The 17,452-nt window shown below is 47.3% G+C and overlaps 1 protein-coding gene across 1 annotated transcript in view; it reads right to left on the bottom strand.

Moving 5' to 3' along the window:
- Positions 1–582: 582 nt before the first annotated feature.
- Positions 583–17,452, bottom strand: part of LOC101918234 (sodium/hydrogen exchanger 2-like) — a 40,952-nt gene continuing 24,082 nt past the window's right edge. The window contains exons 9-15 of the mRNA XM_055818338.1: positions 15,698–15,787; positions 13,556–13,626; positions 12,254–12,418; positions 11,460–11,571; positions 9,996–10,130; positions 5,497–5,563; positions 583–2,945 (exon numbers count right to left, since the gene is read on the bottom strand). Coding sequence (XP_055674313.1) covers positions 2,809–2,945; positions 5,497–5,563; positions 9,996–10,130; positions 11,460–11,571; positions 12,254–12,418; positions 13,556–13,626; positions 15,698–15,787 — 777 coding nt within the window. The 3' untranslated portion in view covers positions 583–2,808. The remainder of the gene's footprint in view (positions 2,946–5,496; positions 5,564–9,995; positions 10,131–11,459; positions 11,572–12,253; positions 12,419–13,555; positions 13,627–15,697; positions 15,788–17,452) is intronic.

A 17,452-nucleotide genomic window follows, 5' to 3' on the forward strand; every position in this document is an offset into this window, starting at 1 on the left:
GATGCGGGGCTGGCTGGAGCAGCCTCTGCAGGAACGAGCCACCGAGATGCACACCTGGAGCCCAGCAACATCTGCAATTGCTCAAAGCATTGAAATGTCTCTTGTGCTAAAGCGAGATGAAAATGTACAATTTTGAAAAAATACAAGGAAAATGGTTGTTTTCTTGCGCCCCCTCCCCCCCCCCCCCCCATCAGATAAAACATCAATTCCATTTTCTGGAAGTGCCCTGATTTATCTAACCATTTCTGTTGCCTACTACAACATTACAAAGAAATCGACACATGCCAAAACAGCCACCATTCGGTACGGTCCTTGGTAGCCCATAACAATATTGCAGAGAACTCATTTTCCATGATGGAAAACTCAGATGGAAAAAAATCATGATTTAAGTACCTGGTGCCCAGAAGCATGATGGATGCTGTACAAGCCAAAGACAGTACAGACATCCAGATGTTTCGGACAAAAGCAAGGCAGTTCAGAAGCCAAAAGGGGGGGGGAACAAACCAAAAAACCAAACCCAAACCAAAAACCACCACCCACCCCACCCCTTCCCCCCCCAAAAAAAAAAACAGTATGCAGGAATTGGCCAAGGGATTCACAAAGTATCTATCCTTGATTTTTTTAAAAAAAATTTAAAAACTCCTTGGCAAGCAACTTGATTTATTTTCATTTTTGCTCTCCAGCTACAGGATAAAAGTGACCCATCTTAGTAAATCTTTCTATAGCTATTTACTCTGCAGAACTTAAAGAGAAATTTTAAACACAGTGGACACTAAACTGGAGGTAAAGGGTGGACATTCCATCCCCAGATAGCCAAGGACCTTCAGATTCAGGGTTTTTTTCCCTTGAACTTGTATGCAACTGCTTACGCCCATGAACAGCCCATTTTTCTCACTGGTTACAACTGCTTGCCTTACTGGTGATCTTGTGATCGCTGCGCAAGGGCTGCACGGGGCAGAGCTGAATGCGCCACTGTTCAAAGCGGATCGGCCAGGCTTGCTGTGCCGGGGCGGTGGCACCCAGAGAGACACCCCCCGTGCCACTGCTACCCTGACGTCAGCCTGAGCGTGCTGCAGGTGCGAGGAGGTAATAACTGAGGGGATTTCATAATACAGCATCTTTAATTGAAATAGAAACGTAGTACATTACAACACGTTCGTGTAAGTTGTATATTACAACATATTGAAGCACAGGCAGTTTTCTAAACTGTGTAGTCAAATCCACACGACTCCCATGCAAGGTGAATTAAACTAAGGAACAAGCCAACATTTCAATAAAGTCATAGAAGATGACAATGGACTTACACTAAAATCAATAAACTCTTATATATAAGCGTATACACACACAAAATACACATATAAGGCTAAAAGGTCCAATTTTCATTTGCAATGAGGTGAATTTCCAGCAGTGGGGCAGTGAAGAATGGCCTTCACGTCAAAGCTAACTACATCAGCTTATGTCAGGACACTAAAGGAGTTTGTTCAAATGAAAATGAGACCTCCACATCATTGCAAAGCAAGTACACACAATTTTGTGTCTTTAATTTAAAATTAAAGCCCCAGAGTACTAGGCAGTGGTCTCCTCGAGTATTTCTGCAAACAGGAGATCAACTCTAGAAGTCTAAAAATATCATGGGCAGGAGCACGCAAATTCCTACAGTTGCTTTTACTTTTATTTCAGAAGGAACCACTTGTTCAGATTAAATATTCTTGGATCCTTCAATGCAGAGGAAGGGAAATAAGAAAAAGAATTTCAACATTTACAATGCTAAAACTTACCCTATCAGGTTCAGCTAAGGAGGAGGATTCAAAGTCTTGAACACTTACCTGGAGTTTCAAAGAGCATTACCCAAACGCAGAGGTACCCGTCTCCCTCGGGTACTACCCCTGGAGGTCACCTGCACCTGCCCTGCAGAGGGGATGGCACCTTCCTGGCAGAAGTGCTCCACAGCAGTGAGGGTTTGGGTCCCTCTCTCTGCCGCATCTTCTGGGCAGATGCATCCAAACCTCGCCGCCCCTGCAGCTCTGGGCCACAGCAGCAGAGATCATGCAGTGAGCCCTTGCAGGCTTCCTGCAGCCAGCCAGCCGCAGCGCACGAGGCTTGCAAAAGTATCACCAGCGGATTTGGAGCTTCCCTGATTTACTTTTTGAGGCGAGCCGTTCCTTAAATATTTTTTTTACAAAATCAGTAACAATACATTTCCCCTTTTTAATGCAGCTGTAGTAAGTTTTCATTAAAAGAACACCATGTCTAGGTGCAGGACAGTCCCTCTGGTATGACACCCACTTAATTACATGATTTGGCTTTGGATTTCAGGTGATGAGCATTCATAGTCAGGAGCCATCAGTTCCTGAGGAGCAGGAAAGATCTTTCACTGTTTCTGCTGCCTTTCAGATGGCATGCTCCAGCGCCCCATGAAACCCCCCTCGAGACCACAGTTTCCTTAACGTATAACCTAAACGCTCCCTGCTGTTTACTCCATCCCTGCTGACTAATGAGAAGACCCGATATCTCACCTTATTAAAACACCCTTTCTTGCAGTCGTAGACAGTTTCAACAATTTTCCCAGATGTTTCTAAGAAATTCTCCCTCGGACATTACCTTGCCTTGCTAGTGCTCAGCTGTGCCCCTTTTCCCTCTAGAAACCCAGCACTGTGCAACGAGAGCACGTTCGATGCCAACCACTCAGGATGTTTTGCCCTGTCTGTGCTGTCCTTTTCAATATGCGTCTTATTTACATTATCTACATGTATAGTAGCCAGCCACGAGACAGCCAGATCCCTCGTGGGAAGCCATCTACCAGTGTTTTCACATCTCCAACGTCAGCTCTTTCTCCGTTTCTTTCTTCTCAGCGCAGGCCGTCCCACTGGGCTGCGGCGGTGGGATGACACACACCGACTTCGACCGGTTCTCTTTCACTTCCCGGACCTTTTCCACATTCCCCACTGCAGGAAGAGAAAAACACTAACTTGTGTGAGAAATGTTCTCCTTTGTGCATCAACAGGAATGAAGAAATACCGAAAACTACGGAGGTGGCCGTTTCCTCATTGGAGATGAGCTATTCCACCACAAGGATCACTTTTCAGTTATAAAACAAAAAACAAAGATCAGTATTTCAATGGAGGAAAAAGAAAAATAAAGACAATTCACACCCTGTTTCGTACTTTGAAATCTATTACATATCTTGACCAGTATCATCATTCTTTTGTCAGTCCCTATCAGCAACTTTACAGAACAAAAATTCACATCTGTGACTACCTTAAAAGAGCTTTTAAAGATGCAGGTGTCATGCTGGAGCACCTACGATTCCATGTCACCACATTAAGTGATTTTTTTGCAGGGGATGTATGTGCAGTCATGATGGAAGGGTTACGGTCTCCTCCAGCCCTGTCACCAGGTATGTCAGGGCGTTGTGCCCACATTTTCCCTGGGGCAAAAAAAAGCCCAACAAACCCCACCTAGAAACACCGCTTTTTATCACTTCACTCTGCTCACACTCATGTTTTTCTTCCAGAAGAAGATAGTTTAAACATTTATAATACACTGTGGATTAAAATAGCTGCATTCCCAGCAGATGTCCATGTTATGAACACACAAATGCCACACGGTTGTGTTCCTTCCATCCACTCTTGCAAACCCATAGTAAGATAGCATCATGCAGACGACCTGCCAGCTGTTCTACGGCTCTTTACTTAGCAAGTTTTTAGTTAATTGTTTAAAGAAAATTACAAAGGAAGAAAACATTAGAAATAGAAGAACACAAAAAGATTGAAAGGAAACTTTCTCCCTTCTTAAATATTTTTCCAGTACATATATAATAAAGAAATGTTCTGTATGTTAATGTCAGACCCAGCCCCTTAAGCTATCTCAGCCCATATTGGGAGGCAACATTATTTTTTTGGGTTTTTTTCAATGAACACTGAATCTTTTCAACCACCATTCTTACAGATGAGATTGTCCTAAAAGGTGTGCCAAGCATCATAAAAATTCAGTGCTCTGCTTCCCACTGATGATGTCACTGAGGTTCAGAGGCTGAAACGACTCTGCCTACAGTTTTGACTGGCTATACTTTGTGTGACGCTTCATTGACCATTTTTAATTCATAAAAGTTCATAAACCTTTTTTTTTTTTTTTTTTTAAGTGTGAAAACTAAGCTTTCAGTTATCTGAGTTTGGGCTTAAGAAAACATGAGGCCCTGAGCCACTGATCCTTCTGTAACAGATATTCAAAAGATAGTGCTGCTAAGGGGGCACTCAAAAAGCATTTTAATAATAGTTAGCAAGAAAAAAAATATAATTTTTTGAAAGAATTTGAGCACAAACTTCATGTTTTGAAATATCATTAACTTTTAGAAGGTTTTAGTCTATTCAGTAGCGTCACCATGGGCAGAATGACCTGCAATTACTGCCAAAAATCTTAGCACTTCATGGAATATGAGGAATGGTACCAGTTTCAAACGCTGGCCTGGCTGGACATGGGAGACAAGAAAGCTGCATGAAAACTCACACACACCCCCTTGCAGCACACAGGTAATGAGGAGGTCAAACACCTGGACCGGGACACACTTCGCAGCTGCCCGGAGCACCTCCACTGCCAGCAGCGCATCCCAGCGCTCGGCACACCCGGCCTCAGGTGGGGCCGAGGTGGGACACTGGGGGGTGGGGAGGCTCGAAGCTCTGCTCGCTCACTCACGATGCTCGTCACGGTGCTCATTTTCCCCTGCGCCCGGCACTGGGGGGGGCCCCGCGAACGCGGGGTTCAGGGCTGGGCCCCCGCTACAGGACAGACCCTGAGGGGCTGCAGCGTGTCCAGGGACGGGCACGGAGCTGGGGAAGGGGCTGCGGCACCGGCTGGGGGGGCTGGGGGGGCTCAGCCTGGAGAAACGGGGCTCGGGGGGGCCCCATCGCTCTGCGGCTGCCTGAGGGGGCTGGAGCCGGGGGGTCGGTCTCTTCCCCCAGGGAACCAGCGACAGGACAAGAGGGAACGGCCCCAGGCTGTGCCAGGGGAGGGTCAGGGGGGATCTCAGGAGAAATTCCTTCGCGGAAAGGGTGGCCGGGCAGGGGGACAGGCTGCCCAGGGACCCGGTGCTGTCACCGTCCCCGGGGGGGCTCAAAACCCCCGCGGGCGCGGTGCTTGGGGACACGGCTCAGCGGTGGGCTTGGCAGCGCTGGGTTAGGGGCTGGGCTGGGTGGCCTTAAAGGTCTTTTCCAACCTACGTGACTCTGTGACTCTGCGATGTAAGGAGCCCCGCTCTGTCCCCCGGGCTGCAGCAATGGCCCTGCCCGCAACACAGAGCCCAGGTCTTCCCGCTGCTGCCTGCAGGGTGGGCAGGGGGCTTTGCCTTGACTGTCTCCCAAATCCCAGCCCTGCAACAGACACACCGCAGACCTCAGCACATCCTCGCTGTCACCCGTGGGGCCATCCCTGGGGATGCAGCAGGGTGAGTGAGGGGGGGGCAGGAAATCGCTGCCAGCACCCACCGGCTCCCCAGCTTACCGGTAAAGGAGCGGCACAGCTTGGGCTGCGTGCTGGAGTCACCCTGCGCCAGGTAGGAGTCGTCCTTCTGTGATTAAAGAAGAAAAGTACTTTAATGCATTTACGAAGATTGCTAGCAAGCCTGCTAATGACACTCCTGCTTCATAAACAAGCCATTTGCAATCCCCAAGGACTCTGTTTCCATTTGTTTTACTTTTGCCAAGAAAAACAAAAAGAACTATCACTAAAAATAGACCAAATAGATGGCAGGAAATATTTACAGACAGTGATTTGTTTCCAGTTTGTGGAAGAGGTCTGAGCTCTCCAGGAGTGATTCAACAGACAGGATGGGACGGAGCAGCCCTGGAGCTCCGGGGAGGACAGGGCAGGCGAGCGTGGGGGGCAAAGCCCATCCCCAGGCCACGGGCGCCTCTCACCTTGGCTGTCCCCCACCTCGGCTGCAGGCCAAGGAGGCAGGTAATGAGCTTGCACTAACGAGCTCCCTGTCCTTTCACTCCAGTGCTAATCTCCACCCTTCAGGGGGGAAAAAAAAATAAAATAATCAGGTGTCGTAATGCTGCCTGAATTGTTCAGTGCTTCTGTAAACTGGGAACAAGTCTCTTACGCAGCTCTGATTTGGCACCTCGGTCCAGAAACCCAGACTGCCAAAATAACTCTGGACACCTCCCAGCCTGGATTTCTGTTTTGTTTCTGTTCGTTCCCTCCCCTAACGAGGACTGATGCTCTCCATCCCTTGTTCACACTTTTATTGACCATTTTAATAACAATGCCTTCCCGGCTCCAGCAGCAGCGGCCAGCTCCCTGGAAAGCCATTCCCAGGGGCATTTAATGATTCTCAGAGCATGCTCCATGAAAGGGCTCCGACATAATTACCAAAGGCAGTATGTCATTTACGCACATGGCTTACAGGCAGCTCCAAATAAGCTCCTTCTGGGGGAGTGTGCTCATGTTTTGGCAGAAGAAAAGAGGATGAAGTTGCCTGGCTACAGGTGCAAGGATTTTCTGGGTGCTCGGTGGTAAATAAAAGCTATCCTGGGTCTCAGAAACCGCTCTGCCAGCGTACGCTGCATTGGACCCCTGCCTAAAATAAGGCAATCTCAAAATCCGGACAGCGTTCAGAGCCAGCGTGATGCACAGCTCCAGGAAGCAGCAGCCTTCGGCAGGAATTTTGTCCTTAGGCAGAGGAAGGCGAACTTTCTGCTGGAAATAGATAGTCTTGGAGTTAATCCTCTGGGCTGCGATTCAGATCTGAAGTCACCTCGTAGTCTTGCCAAGGTTTTTCTGCCTGGTGTAAATCATTTAACCTGCGCCGTTGACTCGAGAGGGATGAAGAGTGCCCTTCTCCTACCTCCTCTCTCTGCCTTCCCTATTGACCCTCACACCTCTCCCTGGCGGGGGCTTCCAACGCAGCCTAGGAGCCATCCCTCACCAAGCGAAGGCAGACACCTCAAGGGCACCTGAAGCCACCCAGGTCAGAGAGAAGGGGCGAGTCGTCCTGGCTGAAGCCTGCTGTTGGCCACGGAGCTGTGCCTGTCCTGGTGCAGGCACTGGTTTCTCCCCACCAACTGGGGAAGGGGATGGATTGTCCATCATGAAAGGTGAACTTCATGCTCGGCTCCCCCCAAACCTGGTGGAGCCACAGACCTATGGAAAGATGCTCTTCCAAGCATACCTTATTTCGTGGTGACTGACACAGGGGGGAAAAGACCAACCAGCACATAATAAACTATGAGGTGAATCTAACTGAGCTGTAACAGCTTCGTGTTTTAATAGCAAAGCACTAACCAGCTTCACTAAAAAAGAAAAATGTATGCACGGACAGCCAGCGAGCAGAAGCAGCACTGTTTCCACTATCCAAAGGGATTTTTACATTATTCATTCAGCTTGTAACAACCTCACTGATGGAATGTATCACCAGAGCTTTTTCCAAAGACTGGCAGTAGATGTGCAGGTGTTTCAGCAGCACCAAAGGGTTTGCAGTGGCCCTTTGCTTGAAGTTTGTTTGGCAGTTCCTTGATTTCCAGCTGGCTTTACAAACACAGTTGTAATGCTTCCATCTCGTGGTGAAATGCAGAACAGGAACGTGCGTGGCCGGAGAGCATCTAGTTTTTTCTTGCTGACTCAAAACCTGGAAGGCCAAACCCTTCCTTTTGGGACTACGAAAGATGGAGTAGCTGACAATTAGAAAAATCTCAAACACTAACCAGCTATGTTTTTCATTCATCTCCTTTTTAAAACAGGAAAATGCCGTTTGCTTGTCAATCTGGCATGAAACTAAATCAGAGTGGCTAGATTTTTTTCCCCCAAAATTTAAAATATTGAGCTGCTTTTAATGGGATGAAATCTACTTTTCAGCACACTGTTCCTTCTTCCTGCTGACAAATTCTGCGATCTGTCCTCCTACAGCATAAAGTAACAGCATTCACCCACCCTCCCACCTCGTGTTAATATTCCAGGGCTCTTTCAGAACATCATCCCATTGCTTTTGGGTATCGCCTTATTTCTATTTGCGGTACAATGAGGCAGCTATTCTAGAACATTAGCAAATAAGCTGCCGATCACACAGAACACGCCTGGGTTTTCCTTTTGGGTGCAGAAGGATGTTTCTTGGGCTTAGAGTCATGCCATTTCGACGTCAGAGATGCCATGGGATTGGGCTCTCAGAATTTACATCTGCTTCACTCAGAGTGGCACAAAGCAAAGGTAGCTGCTGTAAAGAGGCGTGATTAGCACCAAGAGATGGCTTCTACGACACAGCAGTATTCAGCATTAAATTGGCATTTTGCATAATCCATAGAAGCGCTCACCGCTCCCATAGGGCACGAGCCACCATCCCTGAGTCAGTACAGAAACAGAGTGAATTCTGCGGCTTTTGCAATTCCCCTCAAAATATTCCACTCCCTGAAAGGCCAGCTGTAAGCAAAGTAACAGGAGAAACCATCTTCCCAAAGGTGCTACGTTTCCTACCAACTGCACTGTAGTGCCTAAGGGGAGCAGCAGCAAAGGGGAGAGCAGGAGCGCGAGGGTTAACAACCAAATGTCCTTAAAGTCTGTAACATCGTGCTCAAAATCAGCCCTAGTTTGATGTTGTTCTTTTGAAGTTTAATTATACCAAATGTTCTACAGGAACATGCCATGTTCTTGCCTATCTATTTTGAATTCTAAGTACCAATCAGCATGTAAATGATCAAATTAAATCTTTTAAGTTGTTTGCAAGAGCCGGAACACCTTTCTGTGAATGAAGGGCTGAGAATCAGCAGCATTTGGTGCGTTACTGCCGTTCTCGGTGGGCTCTTCAATGACTGGCATTTGAACAAAGAAATCAGAGTGGAAGAAAGCCTGAGGCAGTCCCAAGTTCTTCTGCTGTTGTGGAAAATTACTATCTAAATAAAGAAAGATAAATTATTTCTTTTTAAAAGGTCATTCTGTTCTCCTCCACGAGGGAGCCTTGCTGCCCAGACTAGAGGCTGCAGTTCGCACTTGGACCGTGCTCTAGTCCAAGCCATCAAAACCTAAGATGCAGGGAAGCGGGTGAAATTTAGGAATGGCTCGGCAATTACTGCTGCTGACCTGGGGGGTGAGAGCAAAATACTGGGGGAGCTAATTGCTTCTCCTCCAGAGCAACAGTTACAGAGGATAGGAGGGGTTGAAAAGACCAAGCCTGCTCCTCCTGCACCATTCCTGGAACATTTCATCTTTCCACTGGGAAATGTTGGCCCAGCTTCTCTTGCTGATTCCCAAAGAAGCCAGCAAAAGTCTTCACCAGCCACAGACAACGTATTTACCTTGTTTCTCCTCTAATTCAGAACATGAACAGGCGTGGAGCTGTGCCAGCAGTAAATTTGGACTCAAAGTGGTTCTCCCAGGAATCCAGTATGCAACACTTCCCTCTATTTTACTTTCTCCAAGTCAGCCCAGAACTATAGCTGCTTTTAAAACCAAAAAAAAAAATCACCTCTAGAATAAACAAGAAAGCTTGCAGTAATGTTTCTGTCCTTTCAAAAGGGTTGGGGCAGGGGGGAAATCACAGAACAGTTTCAAATATTTACAGTCCATCTGGACCGCTGACAATGGGCGAACCACATTCCCGCCTTTGACAAAATCTCCCAGAAAAGAAAACATGGGAAAAACAGGCCTCTGAATGTACAGACTGAAACCAAATTAATAACATTTGCTCAGTAAATAACTTTCCTAGCATGGATGGAAGCCTGTGTTCACAAAGCACTGAGCAGCGCAGCATGTAGGATGGTTCATTTGTCTGTCAGGAGTTGGGTTGGGTTTTGCTTTTTTCCCCTCGGTATTTCCTACTCACTGGAGCACAACTTCGCATTGAAAGACGCTTTTTTTTTTTTTTTTTTAATATAAGATACCGGGATTTGCCTTTAGAAGGAAATAGCACCAGCAATAAACAGCACTATTCCTAGTGCCAGTTACACCCGCGGGGAAAGGCAGCCCGTGCACGGTCTCTGCAGGTCCAAGCCTTCCCTGCTCCCTCTTACCTCCTTCCTGCAGCTGCCCGTGCCGTCTCCACTCACTTCCACCCGCAGGCTCTTGTGCCGGAGGATCAGGATCTCCTTGGCATGCTCCGCGGGCTCGGTCTCCCCGGGCAGGGTATGCCTGTTGTACGCCGGTCCCTGCACGTTGCACCAGAGAGACCACGTTGGCCGCAGGACCATCCCTCGCTCCTAGCAGCATTCCCTCACTAGTGCCTGTGTCTGTCAGGGGTCTTCACACCCTCTAGCCATCCTGCCCAGTTATGGGGAAAAACTGATCTACCCCAGTACTGGAGGCGGGGATGGAGGGAAAGAGCCAAAGAAGGAAGACAGGACTCCAGCCTCTGCTTCTTCATGCAAAAGTGCCCAAGCAATCGCTGAACGACAAGACTGAGATGCATCTCTATTAGCCCAGGTGACACACCAACCTAGCATTAGCTACTCTATTCAAGGTGTCTTTGGCCTCAGTGCCTCCGCTCCAATGTTTTTTATATCGACCCCACCTTCATATATTAATCATACAATCAACAGGAACCATAAATCCTCTTCAAAAACCATAAACCAGTCGAAGTTAAATCTCCCACTAACATCAGTGGGAGCTGGGATAACTGTCACTAAAAGGGGTGAGGCTGGATTTAGACAGGAGTAAGTGTGAAGAGGAGGTATTGCCTTCATCTTCATCCCGTTCACCATTTCTATAGTTGTCTCCCAGCCTTATCTATTCGCTTCTCCCGGCTCAGCAAAGGGACAGGAGGGGGTGGTTGATCTCTCTGTGCTGAGCTGCCCACACCAGCTGCACCCCCAAGGACTCAGTATTTCATGTGTAATCCATAAAACAAAGGCTTAGGTGGATTTTAAGGATAAGGCTCCATGTACCGCCACGTGAACAGCAATTATAATGCACAGTCCTAGGTGCTGCAGAAAACCTCAGACAGATAATTCAGGAGTTGTTCTGTAAACAGCAGGTAGCTTCTGCGCTATTTAACTAGTTGTACCAGTTTCATGGCAAGACTGCCAAGCGGTTTTAAAACCTCTGCAGATTAATTCTCACTTGCAGCTCACTGACTGTGTTCTCTTCTATGGGAAAAAATGCAACATGAGGATAATCCCATCCCTGCTCTGCCCTGTAGGCAACCAGGAGCTGCTGCAACTGCTGGATCTGCTAACCTGATGCCTGAAGATCCACGTGCTCCTCCTTTCTCCTTTCTGGTTCTGGGTACTGATGCCTAAAATACTTCATGAAATTATAGGCTGACTAGGTGAACCTTTCAAAAGCTGTCATGCTGAAAACAGAAATGTGCCACTGACTTGGAAACTGGATCTGGCTTCCACAGCCAACTATTCTCTGCTCACAAAGAGACATCATTAGTAATTATGTAAATATTCATAACATCTGCTCAGGCTGTTCAGATAACTGAGATAACTTTTGTTATTGGACATCTAAAATACAGATTGAGGGAAGAGTTATACCGTTCTCCTTATTCGGTACAGGTTCCTTGCCAATATTTCCTGTATGTTTTCCAGGACATCCGGATTCAGAGCATCCACCAGTTTTTTGTCCGATATGACAGTCCTGTTGTTGCTGCAAAAAAACCCAGAACATCTTAGTTCGGTAGACGCACAGCAGCGCAACCAGCACATCCCCAAAGGCCAGAGCTTGCAGCAGCCCCCTGGGACCCCACCACCCGTGGGCATAACCCTTGCAGACAGAGCTCGCTGCAGAAGTGGCATGCGGTGTTTGCACCGGGGCTGTGCCGTCCGTCCCTGTGCTCCCTGGTAGTTAAAAGGGCTGTGGGGAGCTGTGACCGAGCAGAAGCCTCAGTGAGGGATGAGACGGCCGTTCTGACATGCAAATACTTGACGCCACTGTCTCAGCTGATGCTCACGCTCACTGTTGGTCCCTTCAGTAGGCGTGATGGTGCAAAGGCATTGAAAAATGGTGGCAGAGCCTCTTCTACAGAGCACTGCTCCTGTGTAACTCTGGGGTATACAGGTGAGCCTCCACATACAAAGTCAGAATCTGTGTCCATCAATGCCAGTAGGTTGCTCAGCCACCTGACCGTTTTTAATACCCACCTACTAATCTTTATTAAATAGCATTTACTTTGCATTTGTCCAAGCTACCTTGCTTGTTCCCATGGGCTAGCCCAGCAGGGAAGAGAAGAAGAGGCAGAGAAGTTTGCAAAAGTTTTTCATACCCGTTCCCTCAGGCAGGAGGGTTGGGAGGAGTGACGGAAAGGGGACGACTGCAGGGGAGCACTTACAGCAGGGACGGGTGAGAGGCAGCATGACCCAGCTGCCCTGCTTCTGCCAGCTCAATGGCGTGTTTCCTCTCCAGCTTTTCATAGAGGAGCACGATACTCGATTTTGGCTGGTCGTATTCTCGAAGTAGGATCTTCTGCAGGTATTTGCTGTTGAAATATTCTAATCTGTTTGAGAACAAAACAGGCTTAGCCTCTTCCCATGACTCTCCGACACCAAAATGGACCTGAGCAAGCCAGCAGGTTCCTAGCCCATGACTGCCTCATATTCTGTTATATTCCATTACCTTCTTTCCAGAAATCAATGGTCCAAGAGGTCAATCCCTAATTATTTCTGCATTATAGCACACGAGCTCAGATATTAAAACTTTGCCAAATACAATAAAAACTCCCCAAAGTGCCAGGTTTATCATGAACTCTAAGCACTACAAGTACATACAGTAGCCCCAGGGGATGCAACAGGTTTAAACACTTCCAGATTTCCTCTTGAGTCATTTGCTCTCGCTTTCTGCTCAAATGCCGCACAACATTTGGCAAAAAAGTAGCCAGTACCAAATACCGATGCTCAAGTTTGGCTGGTTTTAGCTGTTCACAAACCTGCTTGCAAGGAGCCAGGACACTCCGCAGCACAGCAGCAGTTCCCATACCCTCTAGTGGCACTTCCAAGCATGGGCATTCCTAAGAAAATCCCTACCAGCTGCATCAATCAGTCCTTACCATTAAGTTAGCTGCATATTTCTGCACAGCCATGGAATTGAACCTGGTAATTTCCATTAGTATATTTGATGTTATTTGTATTTATTTAAAAAAAATATATATCTCCTACACGTGTAATCTACCAGAGCTTAATGAAAATTGAGCACTTTGCTACATAAATCTGTAGAGAACCTCTGTAATTTGTCAGTCCACAACAAGCAGTTGCCCCTCCAAGTGATGCAAGCTCATATATTTAGTGTTAATTGTGAACAGGCGGGGCTGGGGTCCCCAGCCTGGCCGGAGGGCAGGGGCAGCACCGCTGCAGGCAGCGACAGGCTGAAGCCACAGGGGCTGTGCGCTGTGCTGGCATGGCCCCCTCGCTTCCAGCAGCTTTCTTTGTATAAGAAGGGGCAAACACAACAGGAGAAGAGAAAGGAGTGCCCCGAGAACCTGGTCTCACCTTGGCCAAGGAAAAGCTGCCCCCCTGTCACCAGCCTTGTGCCACAAGTTTGAACAAGGCTCAGCTGCCCACAGTGGAATCTTAGGGGATAGAAACCAGCCTCACTTTTTTCTACACATGTACACAGTTGCATTTTGGCAAATCCTTACTTGTCTTTCCAGTAGTACTGTCCCCAGTGTCCAGATATATCTTCGATGCCAGCCAGCAAATGATCCAAGAACTAAACAGAAGAGAGGATTTTGCTATACACCAGTTGCACGCATCGCATACCTGATGAATTCAGTCAGCAAACATCAAAAGCCAGCAGACAAAACGGGAGATGCTTTTAGCCCAGTACACAGTGCCGGCAAACAAGGAGAAGGGATGTCAGGCTAATTCCCAATCCAGTCATCCACGTGTATCCCTTAGTCCTGGAGTACAATAAGGGGTTTGGCTGCTTGCTTTCAGGTCTGTGCGAGCAAAAAATAATCGCTGAGGGACGTGGATATGCTCTTTGTGATATGTATAGGGTGGCCGATGGCTTGCATGTCCTGCATATCAGGCCTTGATAAGCAGGAAATGCTCAAATTGTCCTCAAAAACCTCAATATGTCTCAGGAGATCAGTTATCTTCAGGATGTAGATGCAGATAACATACAAATGATGCTTTGACTTGAATAAGAAATACTGCCTTCCCCCAGACACTTCCCACTAAATGAAATCATTGGTCATATCACGCCTTATACAAAAACATTATTATTGTTTAAAATTACATTAAAAATCCCAGACAAGTCAATTTTTTCATCTAGAAGTTAAATCTCTAATTTCCCAAATTGCTTTCCCTCCTACTGGCATTTCTAACCTGGGAGAGGGCTCTGCTCTACTACAGGTCAATACCTCTCCACACTCAGGCCCTGATGTCCCTGGAGCTTCCTCCAGGTCTGATTTTTTAAAAGATTATTTTGGGGGGGTCAGAGACAGAAAAATTTCAGAGTGGTTCGCTCAGCCCTGCAGCCTGGTACAGGTTTAGAGTCCTCACATTGCAGAAATTACCTGCCCCCCTGCCTCCCCATCACTGATGATCGCTTTTGCAAGCAAAAATATCCCGATGATGTGGACAGAAAAATAAATTTGAGGAAGAAAGCTGTTTCTGGCTTCTGCAGCCCTGATTTCCAGCTACCTGCATTGATGCCTTCGCAGCTTCATTGGTACATGGGCCATTTTCAGCTCACATTTGCTAATAAACACATTTGCAGAGATAATGTACTATTCACACACTAACAAAAGAAAAAAAGTATTCTCTGTTCGTGATAGGGAGAGACTCTTCAGCCTGTTGAACTGTTCTGAACCTCGGACAAAGCCCCGCAATACAGCCTAATTGTGAGGGTGCCAAACAGATTTTATAAATGTCTTCAGACCCGATGTCTTCATTTCTAGCTACCCGAAAAGAAGACAAAAATATTACTGAAGGATTCATACCTGCAGAAATGTGACTGGTGAACCAGTGTGGAAACAAAATTTTCCACTGGATGCAGATGCAAATGCAAAGCCTCACCCAGGCATGCAGAGCACCCCGCTTTCTCCTGCTGCTGACACGCTCTCTGAAGAAGTCCTCTATGACTAGAAAGGCCAATGTTTGGATGGCGAGAAGGTGAACTAAGTTCCACCTTTGGGTTATGAACTCAGAATCATGGAATCACAGCCTGGTTTGGGCTGGGAGGGAGCTGACAGCCCCCCGAGCCCCAACCCCCGCCAGGGGCAGGGACACCTCCCACCAGCCCAGGTTGCCCCCGGCCCCGTCCAGCCTGGCCCTGAGCACCCCCAGGGATGGGGCACTTCAGTGGTTCCCTCCAACACGGTGCTAACCTTGCCCTCCCTTTTCTAAACTTTCTTGCAAAAATATCCACACTGGTGGTGGTGATGTGACTCACGAACACATGGGAGATCCCAACCCTGAAAGCAGCCAAGCCTTGTTTTCTTTTTCACTCCTTCCAGAGAAGCAGAAAAGTTGGAGTTTAGGTTAGAGTACAAACTTTTGGGTGAGTAATCATTGTTTTCTGTCATGTTTGTGCACCATTTAATGCAACATCAGCCTGACTCAGTCAGTGCTTTCTAATCCAACACAAATAACAACCCATGGTTCGGAAGCTGCATAGGACTTAAAACCTGGAAAGGGACCGAAGGGCAGAAGATTCAGGTAAAACTGCAGATCTGCAGAGTCCCTGGAGGTACCCACACTTCAGAAGGACCATACTGCTACCAGCAGAGCCTATTGGAAAGCTCTGGCCACATGTTGGCAGAGGTATCACTTACCCGAATATGGATCTGCTCTCCCACTGTGGGAGCACTCTCTCTTTTCCTCTTGACAGCCAGCAAGTCAACGAGAGGACGGATGGTCATCCCCTGCACACAATGACAAAAATCAGCCTTTCTTTGCATCAGGCTTTCTTAGCGGTACCTGCACTGGAACAAAACTCACCCACATGGCATGGTATGAGCCACAGCTTGTTTGCCAGAACAAGCCCTGGTGTCTGAGTGTCTCCCTCTGTTCCGTTTCATTAGCAAGATAAAAACCACAAAGCTTCAACAAGACTAGAAACTCTGTCCTCCCAGTTGTGAGCCAAACATTTTGTTTTCTCGTGGTAGTAGCCTGTCGACAGGAGCTCACATACAGGCTTCGGGATGGGGGTGGGCAAGGAGGGGAAACACTCTGCTCTCCTCATCTGGCATCGCACAGACCACAAAACATCAACCGCTAATTCCAAGGTCAGGCCTGCGGCTCGCTGTCGCCCGTGGCCCCCCAGCTGGAAAGGGGCTTGAAACCTTCAGAGTTCAAATGCCTGGAACAACGATAGCCCCGGCGACTTCACAGCACGCAGCCTCCACCAGCACCTGTCTGCTCACTTTTTGAGTATTATGTGTCACAGATCATTACTCCAGTGATCTTTGATGGCCAGCCGGTGGCTAAGTTTACTAATCAAAGTATCCACCTGGTGGGAAGGGTCAAGGGAAGAGTTTTAATGTCCTTTGAACCTCATGAGAGAACTTCTAAAATGCTGCTGTGGTGCATTTCTTAGCCTGACTTCAGTATGAAATGGCTTTTCTAGGACATGTTTACAGCAAAAACGATGGAGTAGTTGATGTTTATGACTTCTGAATGTCACAAATGCTGGCAGAGAGGAGAGTTGAACACATTTTTAATTGCAGAAACAATTAATATGTCATTTTAATAGCTAATAGCAATAAAAAATGCATCACTATTCAGAGTAAATAACATAAAACCCACAACTTCAGAAATAACAGATATTAAAAAAATTACGTAGAGACAATATAATTTGGTCTCTTGCCTTCACTGGATAATCAGCTGCATTTTAAAGTGGCACTTTGGAGTTTTGTGACCAGGACTCCCAAACTTAGAAACACCTCTGGCCCTTCCTGACCTTGGGAACGTTATGGGAATCCCACGAGTCATTTCAAGCCACAGGTGATTTCACAGCACACCTGTAGGTACCCTGTGATGCTCCTGTACCCACCAAGGATAACTCATCTGAAGTGCATCACCACACGCTGACGGCTCTGTGATGGCTCACAAAGTTTTTCTACCATCAGCAGACCAATAGCTGCTGAGTCAGTGTAGGCAGCAAACAACAACAACAAAACCTCTTCACAATTGTTGTATTTGCTAACAATTTCATGGAAGGGGTCAGAGGCCAGCAGGCTGAGAGAGCAAACTTCAAATGGAGAACATGGTATTTCATTTTTAAACCGCACTGAAAGGCGGAACAATGAGGGCTTTTTGTGACATTCCAGATGAGCCCACAGCTCCTTGGAGGACTTTCTGGTCTACATGGCACATATCCAGGCCTGCTTAGAAGTGCTGAGGACCTGACAATTGCTCAGTCAGCCTTCTCAAAGTTATTAACCAGGCTTGTTGTGGGAAAAGCCTTATGCAACCGAGTTAGAAAGGCCAAAGTAGATGAGTTTCCTGGGTTGTGTAATGCACCGATAGACCAAGGTGTACGGACAAGCCCAACTGCTTCCACATCGGTCATTATTCTGTGCAGCGTG

The sequence above is a fragment of the Falco peregrinus genome, chromosome 13, assembly GCF_023634155.1.
Source record: "Falco peregrinus isolate bFalPer1 chromosome 13, bFalPer1.pri, whole genome shotgun sequence".
NCBI classification, from domain to species: domain Eukaryota; kingdom Metazoa; phylum Chordata; class Aves; order Falconiformes; family Falconidae; genus Falco; species Falco peregrinus.